The 21,639-nt window shown below is 33.8% G+C and overlaps 4 protein-coding genes across 4 annotated transcripts; 1 reads left to right on the forward strand and 3 right to left on the reverse strand.

The window, feature by feature from the left end:
• The first annotated feature begins 110 nt into the window (after positions 1-110).
• On the forward strand, positions 111-2,292 carry LOC9303937 (dof zinc finger protein DOF4.5). Its single transcript, XM_021016514.1, has one exon. It carries the CDS (start codon positions 1,325-1,327, stop codon positions 2,084-2,086), a length of 762 nt encoding a protein of 253 aa, XP_020872173.1. The 5' UTR covers positions 111-1,324; the 3' UTR covers positions 2,087-2,292.
• A 1,669-nt stretch (positions 2,293-3,961) lies between these two features.
• LOC110226490 (protein BREAST CANCER SUSCEPTIBILITY 1 homolog) lies at positions 3,962-8,414 on the reverse strand. Its single transcript, XM_021018414.1, has 14 exons — positions 8,281-8,414; positions 8,091-8,144; positions 7,933-8,003; positions 7,737-7,844; positions 7,083-7,534; positions 6,754-6,864; positions 5,799-6,653; positions 5,619-5,719; positions 5,299-5,485; positions 5,126-5,223; positions 4,910-5,036; positions 4,667-4,832; positions 4,456-4,574; positions 3,962-4,369 (listed from the first exon to the last, which is right to left on the reverse strand). The coding sequence occupies exons 1-14, from the start codon at positions 8,334-8,336 to the stop codon at positions 4,064-4,066; spliced, it is 2,811 nt and encodes a 936-aa protein (XP_020874073.1). The 5' UTR covers positions 8,337-8,414; the 3' UTR covers positions 3,962-4,063.
• A 194-nt stretch (positions 8,415-8,608) lies between these two features.
• LOC9303938 (pentatricopeptide repeat-containing protein At4g21065) lies at positions 8,609-10,963 on the reverse strand. The gene has a single exon (XM_002869863.2). It carries the CDS (start codon positions 10,487-10,489, stop codon positions 8,702-8,704), a length of 1,788 nt encoding a protein of 595 aa, XP_002869909.1. The 5' UTR covers positions 10,490-10,963; the 3' UTR covers positions 8,609-8,701.
• Positions 10,964-11,412: 449 nt separating this feature from the next.
• On the reverse strand, positions 11,413-16,173 carry LOC9305981 (hydroxyproline O-galactosyltransferase GALT2). The gene is made up of 9 exons (XM_021018415.1): positions 15,901-16,173; positions 14,661-14,739; positions 13,594-14,418; positions 13,129-13,370; positions 12,725-13,015; positions 12,427-12,555; positions 12,142-12,315; positions 11,936-12,043; positions 11,413-11,814 (listed from the first exon to the last, which is right to left on the reverse strand). Exons 1-9 carry the CDS (start codon positions 16,075-16,077, stop codon positions 11,605-11,607), a joined length of 2,235 nt encoding a protein of 744 aa, XP_020874074.1. The 5' UTR covers positions 16,078-16,173; the 3' UTR covers positions 11,413-11,604.
• Between the last annotated feature and the right edge of the window lie 5,466 nt (positions 16,174-21,639).

Raw genomic sequence — 21,639 nt, forward strand, 5'->3', positions numbered from 1 at the left:
TGTGATAGGTTTTACTTTTACTACAAATAAAGTGTGTGTATAAATAAAACGATGTTATATATATCAATATAGTAATATCCTAGATAGTTAAAAGACTTGCCTGTCTTGGTTCTGGTCTGAAATTTGAAATCGCTTTGGTCGTGTGATCGTTCAACTTCAATAGTCGCTTACCTCTAGTAAGTAGTAACAATGTAACATAGCTAACGAACGTTACCAAGTAGAAAAGGCCCAGAAGACAATTAATCATATCCGTTGAATTAGTTGGGCCACTGTAGGGCCGTTGAGTTACCTCTAAAGCCGGTCCATGAGATCAACTTAACTTTTTTTTTTTTTTTTTCTTTTCTGTTTTTTTTTTTTTTTTTTTTTTTTGACAAAAAAACAACTTAACTAAAACTGATTTTGTATTGGTTGTCTAAAGTAGCTACTAGCTACAAGTGGTGCAAAGACAAAATGTTGCTAGCATTTTCTATCTATCTATTTAATTTAACCTCCCCTATTCTCACCAGTTGTATCCAATTTAAAATGTTGAAAATCTATAGAAGATTTAAGTTTTATGACAAATTTTTCCGATGCGCCAATAAAGACGCGAGTGAACTTCACGCGCTGGACACACATTATATTTTCTTTTCTCAATAAATCATTATTAAATTAAATCCCTACAAAGGTTAATTAATTAGGTGTTTTGTCGGTTTCGAAAATTAGGTTATTTTCAATAAAAACATATGTGTTATGGTCAGATTTACTATTATCTTGATATTGTGTATTGCTAACTACTAAAATCTTTTTGTTCCTAACTTCCTATCATAGGGAGTTATTCTATATATGAGCAAATTCAATAATATGTCTCTATGAAAAACTTATCTCACGCGTCATAAGATAGAGCGTGAGCACACGCGCTCACATATAATCTATCTATCATAGTAAATTTATGCAATCTATGTTTGTTTACCTTAAATTGTCATTAAACTCTCAATATCCTTAGATCTTTTTCTGTTTATATGACTTACCCATTTAATTACATTTCTTGATTCACCTTCTCATATACAAACAAGAGTTAAAAATAAGAAAGCCTTAGGTTTTGACTAAGCTTAGCCAAAATGATTATGGTGTGTAATAGATCTTTAGATTTTATTAATAAACACTCTTTGACACGTTTTGCTCATAATCTCACTATCTTAAACCCAAAACATACTCCTCTTAGATTTTCACTCCCCAAAAACCTATATAAGAAGACACTCTCCACAACATAAAAGATCATAGTAACAAGAAGATCTTATAACAAGGCTTCCCTTTCAAAGAGAAAATCAACACCTTCTTGAGCGAAATGGATGACTTGAATGTTTTTGCGAATGAAGACAATCAAGTGAATGGTGTGAAGCCCACACCTCCACCGCGAGTATGTGCAAGGTGTGATTCTGATAACACCAAGTTTTGTTATTACAACAACTACAGTTTGCTTCAACCGCGCTACTTCTGCAAGAACTGTCGTAGATACTGGACTCATGGTGGGACTTTAAGGAACGTACCAATTGGTGGAAGCTCTCGTGCCAAGCAGGCAAGGGTAAATCAACCTTCGGTTGCTCGGATGGTTCCTGTTGAGATCCAACCAGTTAACCATCAACCTTTCTTGAATGTCCAAGAAAACATTAATTTTGTTGGACCTTTTGGTGCTTCATCTTCATCTTCTGATGCTGCTGTTGGGAACCATTTCGGTTCTTTGTCTGATATTCATGGTGGTATGGTAACAAATGTGCATCCAACTCGAACTTTCCGACCAAATCATCGCTTAGCTTTCCCTGATGGATCATTTGAGCAAGATTATTACGACGTCGGATCCGATAATCTTATGGTCAACCAACAAGTTGGTGGATATGTTGATAATCACAACGGTTATTACATGAATCAAGTGGAGCAACACCAGTGGAACCAGAGCTTCAACAACACTATGAACATGAATCACAATAACGCCAGCACTAGTGGAAGTAGCATAGGATCTGACATGAACGTGAACAACGATAACAACAAGTACAGATACCTCAACTCTGTGATTATGCATCCTTATCATTTGGAGAAGGATGGTCCTTGAATCTTAACCATATTACCTGTTTTTCTTTTTCTAATAAAATAAGTCAATGTCTCAGTTTCATTTGGAGTCTCAGTTTCTCTTTTATGTTTTCTATTTATTTCAAGTTATTAAAGTTTGTGTCGTTGTGGTTCGTCTAATCTATTGTAAAATAATATATTTATCTAGTAATCACCATTTCTTTGTTTTGCAATTTGCTTCTTTCTTGATCATGAACCAATATCGTATGCCAATATAAACTTTGATATCTTTGTGTATGTTTCACATACATAATTTTTTTTATATATGCACATATATATTTATCATTATTACAATACTAAATATTTAAAAAGAGAAATATAATATTTGTTTAAATTTTTAAAAATAATTTATTATTTAATATTTGAAAGTATCAGAATTACATATTACTATGATACATGAAAATGAATTCCTAAAATGTCAATCCAATAGTAGTTAACTAATAAATTAGATAGATAAATCCAAATAAAATGAGTTGTCATATCTGTTATGACCAAACCAAAATTATGTAAAACTTTGAAATTAATTGAAATATAATATTTATAGTCTTAATTAGATAATTTTGTAATTTTTTGTTGACTCTTTTGTCAACAATTAAATGAATTTCTATATTAAAAAAAATAGTTGATTTCTTTTTTTGACCACAAATTAATTGATTTTTGAGAAAAAAATTGACTGGATTAATATATATATATTAGTATATATGGTAAGAACTATAAAAATAATAATATAAATAGTTACAAGTTGAAGTTGTTAGCAAGAAAAACATTGTTATCTCAGATTTTCTTCTAGAGCCAAAATGGCCACTTTCTTAATGTTTAATTTTTTCATCTTATCTAAGTAATTTGTTGAATTATTGCAGTTTGAGATATAGCTGTTGAAGTAGCAGAATTTGGTGTGGTCTAGAGTTACGTCGAAACCACAAGTGTGTCCAATGTGTAACTCAGACAGCATCAAATTCTGTTAATTCAAAAGCTATAAACTAATTGTTGAGATTTTAGGAACTTACCTATTGATTGAAGTTATCATGAAGCTAAGCAGGCAAAAGTAGATAATTTTTTTCTTTTCTTTTCAATATGGTTTCTGTTGATATCCCAACTAGTTATTATTTTTATTGTTTGGTTCACAATCCAGCAAGTTAAAAACAAATTTCTTTTCACAATCCAACAAGTTAATCATCAACATTCTTACATGTTTGAGAAAATAATGAGTTTCTTAGATCTCTTTGTGTTTCCTCTTCTTCTGAAATCATGGTGATACGGTAACAAATATGCCACCAATTTCAGGAACATAAGAAGAAGAAGAAACACCAAAAGATCCAACAAACTCAATGTTTTCTTGAACTTGTAAGAAATGTTGATGATGACATTGCTCTCCATATTTCTATATATTATTTAAAAAGTTAATTGACATTGCACTCTGTAAAGAATCCTTATAAATATACTTAAAATGAATAATCATTGCACTCTTGCTGGTATGGATGCCTCGGTAATCTTAGTGAGGTAGTCTTCAATTGTTAAAGGAAGAGTCGCTCTCTGTTGCCGTGGATTTTCTCGTCCCTTTCGGTTAGCCACTTTGTCAAGTTGTTCTCTCATGTGGTTTGGTGGTAGGTGACTTGTTATGGTGTTAGATTCTGGTTTTATTGCTTCTGTTTCTCGTCTTAGTTATGACCTTTCCTTTGTGTGTTTGGCTTTGTATTTCCTAAGTTTTCCTTTTTTGGGCTTTAGCTTCCGAGGATGTCCCTTTATCCATCGGCTTAGTTCTCAGTATTGTTTAGTTCTTAGCTTGCAGGATCATTTCTTGGACCGCCGTTGTTGTATCTTTTATCATGAAATATAATCTATCACTTAGACCGAAAAAAAAAGAAGAAAAGAATAATCCTTGTAAAAAATATTAACACAATTCTCCAATAATCCTACAAACAAGTAACAAGAGTAAAAACCCAAAGATGGTCTCACTATTTTATATCAAGTCTAAAATTTGGCAACCTGCAATAGAATCCAAAACCCATGAACTGCTTGCAGCTCTGGCTCTAGCAGATTTGGCCAAGGCTTCAGCATCAGATCTTCTTTGGGTCAGAGTTTTCTTCTTGCTAGGCTCAACACTAAATACTACGATCGTTGAAGCTTCATTATCATCAGAAGAAACAGGCCGCCTACGCAAGATTGTTCCTCCTGCTGCTACAATCAGATCTTGAAGATATCCTTTGTAAGCAAGCTCGAAATCTCCCATAATGTAAAACTTTAGTCCATTAAAAAGTTTTGGTTTCTGCATAATGGAGAATGAAACCATTTAGATGAAATATCCTCAAGTTGGTTGTATCATAGAAAGCATCAAAGAGAGACGAAGCTAACCTTTTTCAAAGCTCTTTGTCTTCCAACATAAGGTCCTTCTCGTACTCCATGAACATCCATGGTAATCTCATATGGCTCCTCGCTTACATATTTTGTATTTTTCATACACGCCTTAATCCCTGCAAGAAAAGATAGACAACACTTAGACAATTTGTTGATTGATAGATTGCAAACATATATGTTTCGTTGTTAATGGGTTAAGAATACTAACAATCAATGGTTAGTATCCATTTCCCCTCCAAGATTGCCATCATGAATTTGAGGGTCCTTTTGCAGGCTCCGTTTTCATTGATTGATGCAATGACATGTGTAACAGTTGGCTCCCAATTCTTTGAGATCGTAACTCCAGTGAGTTCCTCAAATTCTGTAATAACAGTCTGCAATCCAAGCCATTCATCAAATACAAGTTTCAGCTCGAGTGTTGCATATAGTAAAAGAGTAGATATATCCATACCTTCTCTTCAACTGTGAGCCCTGAGCAGGATAAGACCAATTTCTTGGACAATCCATGGAACTGCTTGCTCTGGAGCTCAGCGATGCTTGTTTTTCCAGACACTTGGTTAGGCTGAGAGTGCAGTGGTCTAGAGAAGATAATGAAATATTGTCAGTTGTTTAATTTCAAAAATTGGAATCACATCATAATCCCTATCAATAGATAAAATTGACATACCCTTTAGGAGTACGCTTGCATTTCCTGTCTTTTGAATTAGTCTCTTCACAGGGCAACTTAATGGATGCATCCAAAGGGCATAGCATTACAAAGTTTTCCTATTGATAAGAAAAGGTGTCAAAAGAACTGTGTAAGAGACTATATAGAGCTCCTATAATATATGCAACACTTACATTGTCCCATCTGCATTCTGGCATGAGTTTTGCACACGTAACATGAAAACTATTCTTGCAACTCTTATTGTAACAACCAAGTGCTGCGCCTTTAAGGCCACAGCAGCTGCAACTTATTCTCCGGCTTCTTGTCAACTCCACATCAAGATTCACTACGGTAAGGTTGTTGAAGTATACATTTGGAGCCCTGAAAAAGCAAAACAGTTTCTTACGTTCGGTCAGTTGTGTATCAAAAGCACATATGTCATACACTCATACTCAAGCAGTTTAAATGATTTCAAAAGGCATGATGGTTAATTACAACTATCCAGATTTCTTACCATTCAGCACAGTTTTTGTGAACATGTATGACCTTAGACCCCCCATTAAAATCTGCAGAGACAGGTTCACCTCTGTTGTAGTGAGCCATTTCTCCTGAAGCCTGTTCATATAACATTCCAATTAACAAAATGGTAAAAATCAACAAAGGTCTACATCCAATGTGAGATAGTGAAGCCAACCTCTGTGTCTTCTGAAGACTGACAAAAGGCACATGTGAATATCTTCGTTGAAGGTCCATCACATCGTCGCAAATGTGCACTACCTCCAGATGAAGACTTGTTTATCGCTGAGCATTTCTCCAACACTTGCATGGTATGATTTTCTTTACCCACAGTGGATTTCTTTTTGTTTGTTGAATCGTGTTTATCACTCACTTGATTCAACTCATCAGTTAGGATACCATTTCCATGCGATTGTGTAGCTTTGCTTGAGGTCAAATGGGAATCAAGTTTCAATCTCTTTTCAGAAGTCTTCTTTTGAGTTTTCCCAGATAGATCTTTTAAAGAGGAGCTTGCATTGGATTTTCTTCCCCTCTTCTTCAGAGAGGGTTTCTCGGTGGGACTTTGTTTTTCAGGATCTGTATCAGATGGCCCATGGGCTCGATCCTGATCCCCCTTTCCCACAATTTCTGTTCCAAGTGAGAGCTCATTAGATCCTGTGATCGGGTGAGCTGGAGAGGATTTAATGCTAGATCTTTTCCTCTTTGTCCCCTGCTTTCCATCTGCTTCCTTGGATACATTTAGATCAGACTGAACTCGTGAACTCTGACCCTTGCTTCTTGTAGCCCTTTTAGTTTTCACATTTTCATCAGGATTCCCATCATTCCTGATAATTATGCCAGAAGTCCCACGACTATCTTGTTTCTCACTAATGTTTGCTACTGCAGATGATTCCATGTTGTCCTCCTTTGAAACCTCAACACTTCGTCTAGCAACTTTATTTCTTGCACTTCCTGCTTTGCGGTTTTTACATTTGGATGATGCTACTTTAGATAGTTTCTTTTGAGTAAGATCAATATCACCTCTACCTAGGACCTGCAAATCGATTTAAATTTTGATTTGAATACAACACACTTGATGACACTATCAGAGAAAAGAAAGACCTTGCTGTATCAGATTGAAGAGCTGCCTTTACCTTGGCCTTCATAGGACTAGGTAGAATCTCCGGAGAACAAGGCCTCTGAGTCCATTCAAACATTTCGCTGTCAAACATATCCCCTGGATTAGGCTTTTCTTGCTCATCTGCCTGAAACACTCACAGAGAAAAAAGTAAGATAAAAGGATCCGACGCTCTTTTTGGATATTGGATTGAATCAAGATAACCTCCACCACATAACTAAGATTTATCTAACACATTTCCATAAACTCAAAGTGTATCATGTATCAATACCACAGAACAATATAATGCAATATGAATACTGAAAGATAGCATTAAAATGGCTATTGAGGTTTTCAAGTACATACCTTCGATGGGCTCTCATGATCTGAGTCCATCAAATCGCTGAAAGAGGGAACATCAACAGGTTTAGCATCTAAAAGTTGATCACTTTCTGTGCGCTGACTTGAGTTCTCCCCATCATCTTCATCTCTCAACCAAAAGAAGGGTGACAGATTTCCTTCTTTATTCAGACCAGGATGCTCATCCAAACGAATCACAGTGTTTTCAGTGTAGTGCTTGGGGTTTTCAGCTGACTCGGTAGGTTTAGTTAAACTTTCAGAAGACAGATTATGGAGCAGCTGCACCCTTTTCTTGGTTTGGGATGAAGGTTTCATAACAATAGGCCCATGTGCATCTACATCTGTTTCCTTGGTTTTCCCATACTCTTTCCTCTTGGATGTTCGACCTTTCCTAGATCCCTGACGATTCTTATCACTTGCCTTTTCAATGGAAGCATCTCTCACATGCTTTTCTTTAACTGTAGAAGCATATCACAGAACAGATTATAAAGAAATTCATATATCTCGTCATTCAGATAAAATCCGAGCTTTCACAGCAAAACTAACATTCATGAGGGAACTTGATTACTATGCTTAAAATGAAGTTTGTAATGAGTCAATCACTGTCTTTATTTCATTCAAGATAACCAAAACTGATCCAATTAAGACAGCAGTAAGTACCTAATGATGATGGATCATTCTGGCTTACAAATAAGTTAACCCCAGAAGCATCTTCCATGTTCTTGTAGATGCTCACCAAGCTGTCCATATGAGGGGCACCTCGAATCTCTAACATATAAAAAGTAAAAACATAATCATATTAAAACAAGATGATAGTTTCGTTGACTCTGAGATCAATTCAGAGAATATGAAGTACCTCTACGATGGTAAGGGATTTTACAAACAGGACAAGTAGCATCCATTTTCATCGATTTCACTATACACGCACTGATTGATATTAAAAGAAGACAAGTGTTAAAACTTGATAGAGAGAGATTAATACGAAGAAAGAAAAAACTAAGCAAAGGTACTTACTTGCAAAAGACATGGTTACACGAAAGTGAAACTGCAGAATTAAATAGACTCAAGCTGCCCAAAAAATCGAATTGAAATTGTTAGAAAAGCAATAAAACGAGGTCTTAAATCCACTTCAATTCCCAGACATTACGAAATTAGGGTTCGTCACAAAACTCAGAAAAAGTAAGCACAGAGAGATGCGATTTACCAAATAGGGCACTTGAGTTCTCTTCCCATCCTCTCCAGGTGACTTGTGTCCGCCATTTTCGATCAAACAATAAGAAGGAAGCGACTCCTTTGGGTATATAGATAGATAGGTGACGAAGCGTGTCCTTCAAAGAGGCTTCCCTTGAAAGCTTTAGCGACTAATTAGAAAAAGCGCCAAATTTTCATTTACTTCAAAATATTTCCAATCCCGCCATGGAAACACGCGGTATAATCATTCATTATTCGTTTTGCCCCCATAAGTTTTATTACTTTATGAAATTCAATCCATTACTTTTATCTTCGATACTTTTACCCACATATACTTTTAAACTTTTCATTTTCCCCCTACAAGCATTAATCAACGAAGTAGAATCCGTAAATTTGAACAATTTTGTGTTGAAACAAGAAATTTCTTTTCTGCATTACCAGTAATCTTGGCAAGAACAAGAGCCGTTTTTAAAATGGTGAAACCGGCTACGGTCTCTGACAACAATCTCTCGGTTATAAACCTTTGACACTAGTTTGATTGCTAAATGACAATCTGCACAGACCTTAAGATTCTTCACGACTCGAATCGGCCATCTTTCTGGTGTGCTAATAAGCATAAAAGCAATAGCAATCTTTTCACTGTGGTAAACCAGAGCATTCTCCTTCTCTTCCTCCTCAACATCTACATAAACGTTTGAAATCTGCGGCACGTAACCTTCCAATCTCAATCTATCAGTCATTTCTTTCAGCTTAGCATAAATCATGTCGTTTTGTGGATGAGACTTATCACCCATGAGAAACTCATGAACTCTGTTTCCTACTTCTACTAAGCTGTGACCAGGAACTTTTCTCACACCGTCTCTTAACATTTGTTTCCTTATCTTTTGCACATCGGACCAACGCTGCTCGGATGCATACATATTCGACAAGAGCACATAATCACCGCTGTGGTTTGGTTCTAGTTGTAAGATCTTCATTCTAGCTAACTCTGCTAAATCTGAATCACCATGAACAGTACAAGCTCCTAACAATGTTCTCCAGATTACCACATTTGGCTGCATCGGCATTTTCAGAATGTATTCATAGGCTTTCTTCACTTGCCCAGCTCTAGCTAACAAATCGACCATACAACCAAAATGTTCAATCCTAGGCTCAATCTTATACTCTTCACTCATTCTTCTGAAATACTCAAAACCTTCCTTCACCATCCCGCAATGGCTACATGCGTATAAGATCCCCACAAATGTGATCTCACAAGGTAACAATCCCTCCTTTGATTCCATATTCTTGAAAAGCTCAATTGCTTCTTTTCCAAGGCCATTAACAGCTAAACCAACTATCAAAGAAGTCCACGAGACACTGTTCTTGTCCACCATTTCATCGAAAAGTGTTTTGGCTTCTTCGACTCTTCCGCATCTCGCATACAAATCCAAGAGAACATTGCTGGAATGCAAGTTTCGTGTCAACCCCACTTTGATCATATAGACATGAAATCTCTTACCCAATGTTAAAGCACCAATCTTTGCACAAGCAGACAACAAGCTTACGATTGTGAACCCATCAGGCTTGATACCCTTCAAATCCATCTCAGTATAAAGCGCCAAAGCTTCTTCTGGTTTACCGTTTTCTGCAAACCCATTAATGACAGAGTTCCAAGCCACAAGATCTTTCTCAGGCATTTTATCAAACACCTTGTACGCACTAGCTACATCTCCACAATTGGCGTATAAATGGAGCAGAGAGTTCTGAACATATATCAACGAACCAAACCCACTTCGTATAACAACGGAATGAATCGTCTCTCCTAACCTAACATCCGCCATTTTACCCACAGCTTTAAGAAGAAACGGGTAAGTATGAGTATCTGGCTCGACGAAACCAGAGGCTCTCATCTCACGGTAAAGAGAAACAGCAGAGACGGAATTACCAATCTCGGCGTAGCCTCTGATCAATGTGTTCCAAATAAAGACATTGATGGGTTTCTCAATCTTGGAGAAAACTTTGTGAGCGTAAGACATTGGAGGTGGTGAAGGAAGAGACACGAGGTAGAAGATGAGGTGTTTCCCCAGCTCGGCGTCGGAGATTGAGACTCCATTGCGAATTGAAAAAGCGTGGATTTGTCTGAGTTTCGTTAGCGATGAAACGCCGTAAGTTTGTAAGAGATTTATGCATTTCTCGACCATGGGAAGTAGCAGAACAGAGGTTTCTGAGAATGGAGACATTTTGCTCTGTTCTTGTGGGCATTGTCGTCAATTGCATTAGTATCGAGGCAATTCCATTATCATATACAGTACTATTAAAAGACTTCAAGTGATGAAAACTTCTCAGAACCCTAAAAATCTTCACTTTCTCCAAATAACTTCAGACAGCCGCCGCCACTCTCTGTCCGGAGAACGATGCATCAACTAGTCAAAGGATGGGTTTTGTGTGCTTTCTTTCATTGTTATTCAGATCAAGACTAGCCATTTTGGGTAAGATTCTTCACCTGGTGAGAATGGTTCGTTTCAGGTTTAAGCTCTGATGTTTCTCTTTTTGCTCTTTTCGATTGATTCACCGTGTATCAGAACTTCACAGCCGTAAGGTTTTGGCGTGAGGATTAAACACGGTGCTATATAAAATTCTAAAGGCACATTTGGCTGCATCCATCTGATCATGAAAAGATCATTTGGGCAGTCTTTGCGCTACAGTTTTGTTCTTGTAAGCAATCTGTGTTTTTGAGGTTTCTTCATGGCTTCATTCCAGTTGCTTCTGCTATTGACCTGCACAACTTAAGATTGATGTTTCGATGTTCTGTTTATACAATCAGGATTCTGATCAATTCATCTGTATGCTAACCAAACTTTTATCTCTATGGATATGTGACATCTACAGGATGAGGATTATGGCAAAACACTGAGAAATGAAGAAGACAACAACTCAGTAACTACCTGGATCTTGTGAATGCCCTCCTCCATTTACCCATCTTGACTGCAAAAGCTGGAAATCTTTCAGTGAAGCGGTGTAAGAAATGCAGAAATGCAGAGCTCGGGATACGCGACTTGATGGAAGCCAAAATCTTGATTACATGACTCGAGCTAAACATAAAGACCAGCAGAGTAATATAATACAGTGACCTTGGCTTCTCTTTCTTGGTAGCCCCATAGTGTTATGGCGAAGACTTTTTTAGATATCAGCGTAACTCTCTTTCTGAGACAAAATCTTAATGTACAATAAGAGATTGGTTATCTTGAATGTGTAAGTGTAAACAACTAGCACCAAAGAGGAAAAATACAAAAAGGGTTAAGGTGGTGCCAAATCTGTAATCCTGTAATATCTCCCAGCTAGTGATATGTTTTGGTCATCTGAAATTGCAACATTGTGCTCGACCTTTCAACAAATTATCCCACAGGCACATCATTTGACTAGGAGATTGATAATGTGCAGTGTAATAGTTCAGTGTGCATCCGTATTGGCAAAATTTCCAGCTGTGTGAGTATTCAACAGGCTGAATCGAGGCGTTGAATTTCTCCACCCACAGTCCCATGCTCACATCTTCCATCTTGAACAGCTGTGACAACAAAGTCAAAATAGTTAAACTCGTGGTCAATTCAAAATTTTAGGAGAGAAACCCTTAAGTTCTTGACAGTAAGAAATGGAGATGAAAGTAAGACGATGATAAAGGGTCAGACCCTAAGCTTATGTCTTGAATTCTGAGAAACAATATATTTAGCAATGTTGCTTGAGATTATGTATCCGGGTCCATTGGCATAAGGAGGATATACAGCTTCTGGCCACTCCTGTTACGGTAATAAGTAAGAAAAATTAGTATCTGAGGCTGCTTCTGATTTCTGAATCATACAGACTAAATGCAGGCAAAGAACACAAGCCATTGTACCTCCCATGTAACTGCCCACTTGCCAGTTCTAAGAGGACGATGTCGAAGATTTAGATTTCCCATATAGAGTGATTTTTCTGGAGAGACTCCATCGATTTGTTTCAAAATTGAATCCACTCTTATGAAGGTGTCATCGTCACATTTCATTATATATGGAGCTGTCACATTCTGGACCTGAATGGAAGATATTCAGACTATCATAATCAGATTCGTGTAAAGTAACTACAACGAGGGAAACTGTTAATTTACTGATAGAGATGGAGTCATGAGAGAAATGATCAATACCCCAAATTCACAAATAGCAATTGTCTTAAGGACCACTAGCTCGTAACGATCCATAAAGGGCAGAATCACAATATCTCCAAAATACTCAGCCTCTTTCTTCAGCATTGCATTAACTTCCTTTCTTGGATTCTACACACAGCAGATACAAAACAAATCAACAAAAAAACACATAAACTGCTCAATATTGCAAAGCATAAGAACTTCAAATCAGCAATTCTCCATCTCAATGTTCCAATAAAATCGATCTGCAGTATTAATTTCTTATGTTTTAAAATAAGGAAAGATTGTAAGAACTTACAAGTGCAACAAAGAATCGGGCTACTACATCTGAAGATTTAATAGAAGGATGTTGCATCCATGTCTTTCTCACTGCCATGCGCTCTGAAAAATGGTTGGTTGCAGATAGAACACCCATGAAAAGGCGAAAAGGAGTGCCAGGCAATGGACGAGCTTTCCATTCTGAAGAAAACTCTATAGCTTTCTGAGGTGAGAAACTCGGATGAGATGTTGAAAGAGAAGTAGCATGAACAGAACGAATATCAACATCTCCTGTAATTGCCAGCCCTGTGGCATCTTCTATGGTAAATCCCTGAGAGGCCAGAAATCACAAAATATTTTAAGAAGTTATCAGATTATACTATTAAGTGCTGAGACCAATTCATAAGCCATATACAAGTAGAATGCTCATCTGATATCGCATACCGGTCGATAAGGGAATGAAGACACATGCCTTCCACCAACATTTATATGGAAACCGTCAATTCCAGCTCGCAAAGTTAGGACAAAGACCCTGCCTTCCGCAAAAGGGAATGACCAAGTGACTTCTGGTTTTTGTTCACGTCCTATAAACCGTTTGAACCATGAAGTTGTCTTCGATTCCTTTGAGTCCACCATGTCAATTATGTCATTCTGCGTCCACTTTTCACATCTTCGGAATCCATCAACTGGAAAAGTACATTTACTTAGATGAAGAGAAAAAAAAAAGAAACATAACTACACAGCAATAAAAAACTTAAGGTAATTCAAACTTAGACTTCTGAGCATGGACCTCCTACATTCCGGCAACTATGTTCAATACAAATTTTTCATATATCTGTAATTTGATGTGATGTCAGATATTTCACATCTAAACGAACAACAGTTTATGATGGATGTTCAAAATCTTACCAAGCATGTCTGTGTCCTTCTTGGATGGAGTACCATCACATCTTTGAGCAACCCCCCACTGCATCCTATAACATGTATTGTGTTCAATGACTGGCCGGTGATTCCAATCACCTTTAATTCTAGGGTTCAAATGAAGAATCTTTGGGGGGTATTCCCCGTCCCCTGTCTTCAGCCCTTGCAACTCAACCATAAATTGTGAAACCATAACCATTCCATCGTCTCTTGTCAACCTCGAACGCTGAGGAACAGATTCCTTATGTGCGTACTGTGGAGTTCCAAGAATTGTAATAGAAGATCCAGCAGCAAGACCACAGGGAAGCAACATGATCCTATTGGCTTTATTCAAGTCATCTCCATTCATTGAGATCTGAGAAGGGCATGATTCGACCTTCCCTTCGAATATAGAAGAACTCTCTTCGATCTTATCTACCTCAAACTTATCAACATCTTCCCAAGCCTTGGATCCAAGCAACCAAGCCTCCTCTGCCATTCTTTCAAAGGGTGACATATGAATAGTTCTATTCCTACGCCTCATGACTTCTCCCGATATTCGACCATACCGAAACTGAAGTGGCTGAATCGGTTTAGATCGACTTATCTTCTCTTCTGGTGACACCTTCTGAGTAGTGGAAGGCCCACTTTGATTCTCTTCATCTTCTAGCTTCCGATTCAACATGTCATTGCGTAACGATCCGCTTAAACTAACATCTAAACCAGTATCAGTTAATGCCCCATCCAAACCAGTATCCCCACTCAACATAGCAACCATCTGGATGAAATGTGGGAACTTAAAAGCTAAGAAAACCAAGTAAAACCCAGCAATAGCTAGCAAGAAATGTGACAACTTGAACCTCCTAGAACTATAAACTCCTCCTCTAAAAGATTCGCTTTTTACCCTCTTCATTGTTAAAGTCAGCTATAGTAAGTAACTACCTCCACAATCAAAATCACTCGACTTGTTGATTTACAAGTCGAATTAGTCCCTCAAAACTACAAACGGAGTAGTACCTAAAATGTATCCAATTCATCGAACAACATCATCCAAAGAATTAAAAGAGGTTTATAACCTGAGAATCCGGCAAAGAGAAGGACCCTAAACGCCACAGTAGTAGCTAAATCTCGACACGATCTGAAGATCGATAGAGTTCACGAAATCCAATCAAATCAACCCAAATGTCGCAATTCGACACGGGTCTTTCAAAAAGACGAAATTTGTTTTAAAAAATCTCGTCTTTTGGCGAAGAAGAAATAGAGAAAGTTACTAACTCAAAACCCCCGATGATACAGAGCAAATCGCCACCTGATTTTAGCGGTTTTTTCTCCTTGAATCTAGGGCTAGACGAGAAACAAAACAGAGGAGGAAAAAACCACTCAGGAGATGAAGGAGAAATCGGAAGGAACCTTTTTCATTTTTAAATTCAAAAAACCACCAAAAGTTCTCTCTTTTCTTATCTAACAACATTCTTTTTGAGCAAAATCTGTCTAACAACATTCATATGCGTATAATTTAGTCAAAAATCTTAGTAAGAAAAACGAATCAAGGGTTTAAAACTTTAAAGTCGTTGATTTCTCTGTAATTTATCTCCCAATTTACAGAGATTTTCTGATAGAAATGTTAAAATTAACACTTAGATTTTCTGATAGAAATCAAACAAAATTGAATTTTACTCGGTTTCATTCAGTTTTGGTATAATTGAATAATTACAACTTTAGATGTGTGGCTTAAGAAACATAAAAAATAATAACTTGTAAACATACATATGTTTGTTAATTATGCAAAACATTCCATTTTTACTATTTCGAATGTTGTATTTCTCGGCCGGAAACTTCATACCTGATAATAGTCGTAGATCATAATCTAAATACTTAAAACAATACATGATATCTAGTGTTTTGGAACTGCATATAATTAACTAAAGCTTGACACTTACTACTATTGATCAAATATCTGTGTATAACGTATATCTATCTACAAAACTACATCCTTATATTAAAATGGGGTTTCGAAAATTATTAAATTACAAACGATAATCAAGAGCCAAGAGGTGTATAACACGTATAATGAATCGGACCTTTTAAATAATAATAAAAAGGTCTGAATCGATCTTAAGCAAACTATTGATATTGATATTACTCATAATATAAAGGTAAACGGGTGCACACAAAAATATCGACCCGACCAATACAAAATGCCACACAACTATGTAGATCTTAGTTTTCCAAGACAGGAAAAGAGCTTAGAAAATGCTTAGAGCTGCTAGATCCGGAAACAGAAACCGAAGTAGTATAAGAAGAAGCTGAATAAATATGATGATGAGATGTCTTCATCATCATCATCATCCCATCATTGAAACAATCCTCTTTGTTCTCTTCTTCTTTGATTGTGTCCAGCTTCTGCTTCGCTGCTCTATGCCTCCTTATCACCGTCACGAATTGAGGTGGAGCAACCTCTGATACAAACCTAGCTAGACGAGAAGTAGCCATTTGTTTTTTATGGTCAGTGATTAACAAGAACAGTGTTTAAAGAAATCAAAGAAATGATTGAGAGATATATGTTGGTTTGATTTATGAAATGCTTGAGATACCAAACTCATATATATATGTCGATCATTTTGTTAATTACCCGCGACGTAGGGCACGTTTTGCACCGTCTATAGCTTTTGCTATTTAATGCATGGACACGTGTACTGTAAGTCTTAATTTGTTTTGTCGCTAGCAAATTATTTTTTCTCAAAATTAAAAAGCTTCTAATTGAAAACTTTTTAATCATGGGTTTTCTCTACACTATTCTTTAACAAATCGTCGATTACGATAGTAAATTAGGTGTAATAATACTGCTTATTTCATACAACACTCTACTAAAACACTACTATTATCTATGTTATATATAATTAGTTGTAAGATTTTGTTTTCCGTTTTCACAATAAAATCCTTTTGTATTTTTGATCCAAAATATTTTAGTATCATTTTATTTTATTATTTCAGCTTATTCATTAGGTAAATAAAAATTAGGGAAGAAATGCAGCATGGTTAGTTAATTCACTCCAAATATTATTAAAAACATTCATATAACCATATAGCTAATTCACTATGTGGTATGGTAATAATGCATTTGCCAACTTGTGAAAACGATAGGGATAATGAAGTTAGAAATCTTATTTCAAAAAGGAGAGAGTGAGCACGTTTCAAATTCCTTGTGGAAGACCTCTCTCTATCTCTGTCGGAATCGATGACTGACAAAATCTAGCTTTTTATCCTTGCGTTAACCGGTCGTATGATAATCCACGTGTATGCTAGCATACCAAAATCTGGACGTTTTGTCAATGTCCTTGTTATATGAGATTTTCTTTTTTTTGTTAAAGATTTTCTTTAATTTCGTTAAAGATTTTTTCTAAGAAAGGGGCCTTTTTGGCCCTCGAAAATCTGAGAGAACAAGTTGTAAATATTCATTTATGTTTTGATTAGGTTCTTAACCATATATTCATAATTATTTAATAATATATAAATTTATATATCAAGAAACACTTTCTTTCAACAATAAATTAAAATTTTAAAATACAATAATTCATTAAAGACTGTAAAATTTATATTAAAAAATAAATTTCAATGAATTTCTAAGTATTACTCCTACATCATTGTTGATTTGTTCTATATTAAATATAAAATTTCAATTTATTTTAATTTACATATCAAATACTGTAATTAATTGCACACATACTAGATATTAACCCGCGGTACACCGCGGGTCTATAATTTTATTAAATAATAATAAAATTAATTTTTTTTAAGATGATCTATAGATATATGCTATTGTTTTGTTTGATTTAAATGTATGGTACACACGATATTTTATAACTAAAGATTTAAAATTTGAAGTTTTATTTGTTTTGTTAATATTATTTGTTTAGTTTTGTTTAGTGTTTAAGATTGTATAGTTATATTTTGATTGTTAATTATAGGATTTCACCTGTAGTATATCATACTGTATTAATATCGACCCCAAATCCGTCCGACCATATAACTCTGTCCCGTGAAATCTACATCATTTTGTCATTTTCCAATAAAATTCAAATATTTCTAATATTCGAAACTTCATTTAATATCGACCCAAAATTCATAATAGTATTTTGATTGTTATATCTAGGATTTCACCCGTAATATACCGTCCCGATTAATATCTTTTGTAAATATTTATAATGTTTAAATTTCTTATAAATTATTATAAAATTCAACTATTTAATATTTGAAACTTTATAAAATTCCTAATATTATAAATATTTAAAACGTTTTATAAAAATAAACTTTTTAAATGTTTAAATAATTATAATATTTTACTTTTAATAAAGTTTAAATGTTTATAATAATTTGAAACTATTTAAAAGTTTCAATAAAAAATATTAGAAAACATTAAACATGAAATACATTGGATAAGAAAATAAAATATATATGATGTGATTGTTAACCATATAAAACATGTAATTGTTGTAAAAGGTTTTAAAAGATTAGAAAAATTACACTTACCAACCAAAACTCGGATCCACAGGTTTTTGTAAAAGTATATATCATAAAAACAATTAAAATACATAACATTAGAATAATGAAAATTAAGAATAAGAACTTTATTTTATTAACAAATTCATTTCCTTTTTACGTTAAAGAAAAAGAGTTTAATAGAATGGACTTGTTATGTTAGCCTATAAAAGAAAATCATTTACATAATGGAAACATGAAATTATGAAAATGTAAAAAAATACTGGACATTAAAAAAAATTCGTATCTGAAGATAAGAAGAAGGACTAACTAAATTTTAATGCATACCTTATTTGATAGTTTCTTTGGAGACGGAGTTGATGATGTCCATAATTTCCAAAGATCTTAAAATCGAAAGCTGCAACATAAGAAAAGTAGGTGACAATTAATTTTTTAAAAGAAAACAAACGTGAAATATAAAATGTACTAAGAACATTGTTTAAAAGAAGCCATATAAATCTCTATTACGAAAACGTTTAGTATTGTGGATCAATGGTTGAAAAGATCTTTTTTATATAGATGAATGAAAAGTACTCGAGAAGTTTAGGTTTGAGGAAAGCTAATTAAAGATATTTCCATTTGTTTTAGGAAGTTTGTTGAATAATATCTAAACGAAACAAAAAAAATCTTTTAAAGATATTTTATGAGAAATAATATATTCGCCAATTTGGGTTGGGGATCAAGTATATGAAAATCTCGTAAATATTATATGTTATATTTATTACATATACTAATTTTCACATTGTAGTTATTTAAATCAAAGATTAGAATTAAAAATAAAAGATTTAGTATTTAGATAAGGAATCTATACTATTAATTGGGAATCATTCTAACTTAAATAACCTTATAAAGTGTAAGATATTACAAAGATTGCCATTAGTTTTTAGTGTTTTTAAATAACTTCATTAAGGGTACAATAGTAATCACAAAATTAATATATTTAAATTAAAAATTGTTTAATTCTTTTAAATAATTATTAATTTCCAAAAAATTAAACTAACTTTTTCTCTCCTATTAATTATAAACGAAAATTTGAAATTAATTTTTAAAAAATTGTTAACCAATGAAAATTGAAAAACTAAGATTTGATATCCCACTAAGATTTTATCTAAACCAATCGTAATAGACTATTCTATATCAAAAATAAAAAGAAAAATAATATCATTTTAATTCAAAATTAAAAACACTATCGTTTAAAAGATTTATCAATGGAGGACTTTAAGATTGAATTTAAAATTTCATAAGAAAACTAAATACAAATATTTTAAGATTCAATTTTGTTATAATATTTTCGCAAATTTTAAAATATAAAACACAATTTTTTTCACAATTTCTAAAATAAGATATTAGATATTAACAACTATTTATATTTACTATGAAATAAACTCAAATAATAATAAATTTAAAGTAATTATCATTATAGCCTTCCACTACAAAAAAAACGCTTGAACACGTCACTTATTCAACATCACTTATGTAAATGACGTAAAATTGAAAAATGGATGGATATTAATAACAGTTACTTAGAGTTAATTAACTTCACGTCAGCCCATGAGACGTTAGTTTTATAACTAACGTAAGCTTTTTTAAGTCACTAAAAACTGACGTAAACCATATACATAATTGACGCCACATGCCGTGTTTTTTTGTAGTGTTCGTTTAGAGCAAGTTTGATAAATATCTAAACTATAGATTGTATATATTAATTTCTAAATTATTTTGCGATTTATTTTTTGTTTTTCAACCGGATCTTCCTTAAATAAATCCCTAATATATTGCACACAGTTTTCAAATAATGTAAACTAATTATATATTTTGAATTCAAAACAAATTATGCAGCAATAGCATATCCCTTTTAGAGATGTATTTCAAATTTTTATTTTTAGTCCAAAAATCAAATTAATTATGATTAAACAATAAAAAGAAGAATATGCAATATTTAGCTAAGGAAAGAAAGATTAATAAATTTGATAAAATATATTCGTAACTTTAGCAACATATATATTAATCTGCAAAACTCACAATATGTATTGTATGATATTTAAAAGTAAGCAAACAAGAATTTGGAACATGATTTTTAATGGAATAAAATGAGAATAGAAATTACGAGACGGGATAGCAGGAGAATATAAATTAAAAAATCAAACTAAATACACAGCTGGTATGAGTTCAGGTTATGAGCACTATATAAAATAAATTTGTTTACATACTGTACGTAAGTTTTCAGTTACACATATTCTATTTATGCCGGATACTGGACTGTCATATTTTTATTTCACGTATACGATACGGGTTATGGGACTAAGAATTTATGACATATACATGACGGGATAGGTTTCCCGTTCCAAAATAGCTACGCCTAGCTAATATACATGAAATATAATCAGTGTTCTAAAAAGCGGTCTAGGCGGTCGCCTAGGCCCCGACTAGGCTCTAGGCTCTCCAGCGACGCCTAGATAACCGCCTTGACCGCCTAAAATTACATACATCTTGTTTAATATATACTTTTTAATTTTAATTAGAGTTTTATTTATATATATAGTTATAAATATTCTTATATTATTTAATATATATATAAATAAATATTTTATCTAGTTTTTGTTTATAATTTCATAATTTTAGTTTTATATAGATATTTTATATAACTTTTATATATAATATCATATTTATAATGTTTTATGTTATAAACGTCTAAACCGCCTAAAAAATCGCCTAGGCTCCGATTAAGCGTTCTAGGCGCTAGGCACTGGGTCACCGCCCGCTTAGCGTCTAGCGCTTTCTTGAACACTGAATATAATCAAACTCAAACCGAATCTATATCCTATTTAACACATATAATCAAACTATTAGAAATGTTTTGATTAGTTTAGAAAATAAAAAAAGTAACATCATTTAACTTTTGCAACTAAATTATATCTTAGTTTTATCTTAAATATAATTTCGCTCGTACGTGTAGGTCAGAATCTTAAAATATAACTATGCACTAACGCAACTGAATTTCGTTCATTACTCTAATTTTATAATATTTATACTATTATAAAATTCACTAACACAACAATATATTTTATATTTTTAAAATCTATATAACAATTTATATAAAAATATTTCTGCACGTAGGTGTGAATCCAGATCTAATACACTAAAATATATATCATAGAAACAACGAAATAATCAATATTGAATTAAAATTTATTAGAATTTTTTTTAAAATATGAAACCCCGCACGTATGTGCGGGTCAAGATCTAGTATACTATAATAAGGATTATTAGTACTCGAATATATTAGGAATATTCGTATTGTTAGTTTATTTAATTCAAAAATTATAATTTGCGGATTTAAAGGAAGATCTTCTCGAGATTTTAGGCATATAATCGAGATTTTAGTAACAAACTGTGATCACATTAAATTTTCGAAAGATTTGTGTCGAAATTGTTAGAAACAAATTAGGATAGATAATGTTTGGTTAGTATCTTTTTAATATTTGCAAATCTTTAGAATTAAACTCATTGACATTA

The sequence above is a fragment of the Arabidopsis lyrata genome (assembly GCF_000004255.2).
Source record: "Arabidopsis lyrata subsp. lyrata unplaced genomic scaffold ARALYscaffold_7, whole genome shotgun sequence".
In the NCBI taxonomy this organism is placed as follows: domain Eukaryota; kingdom Viridiplantae; phylum Streptophyta; class Magnoliopsida; order Brassicales; family Brassicaceae; genus Arabidopsis; species Arabidopsis lyrata.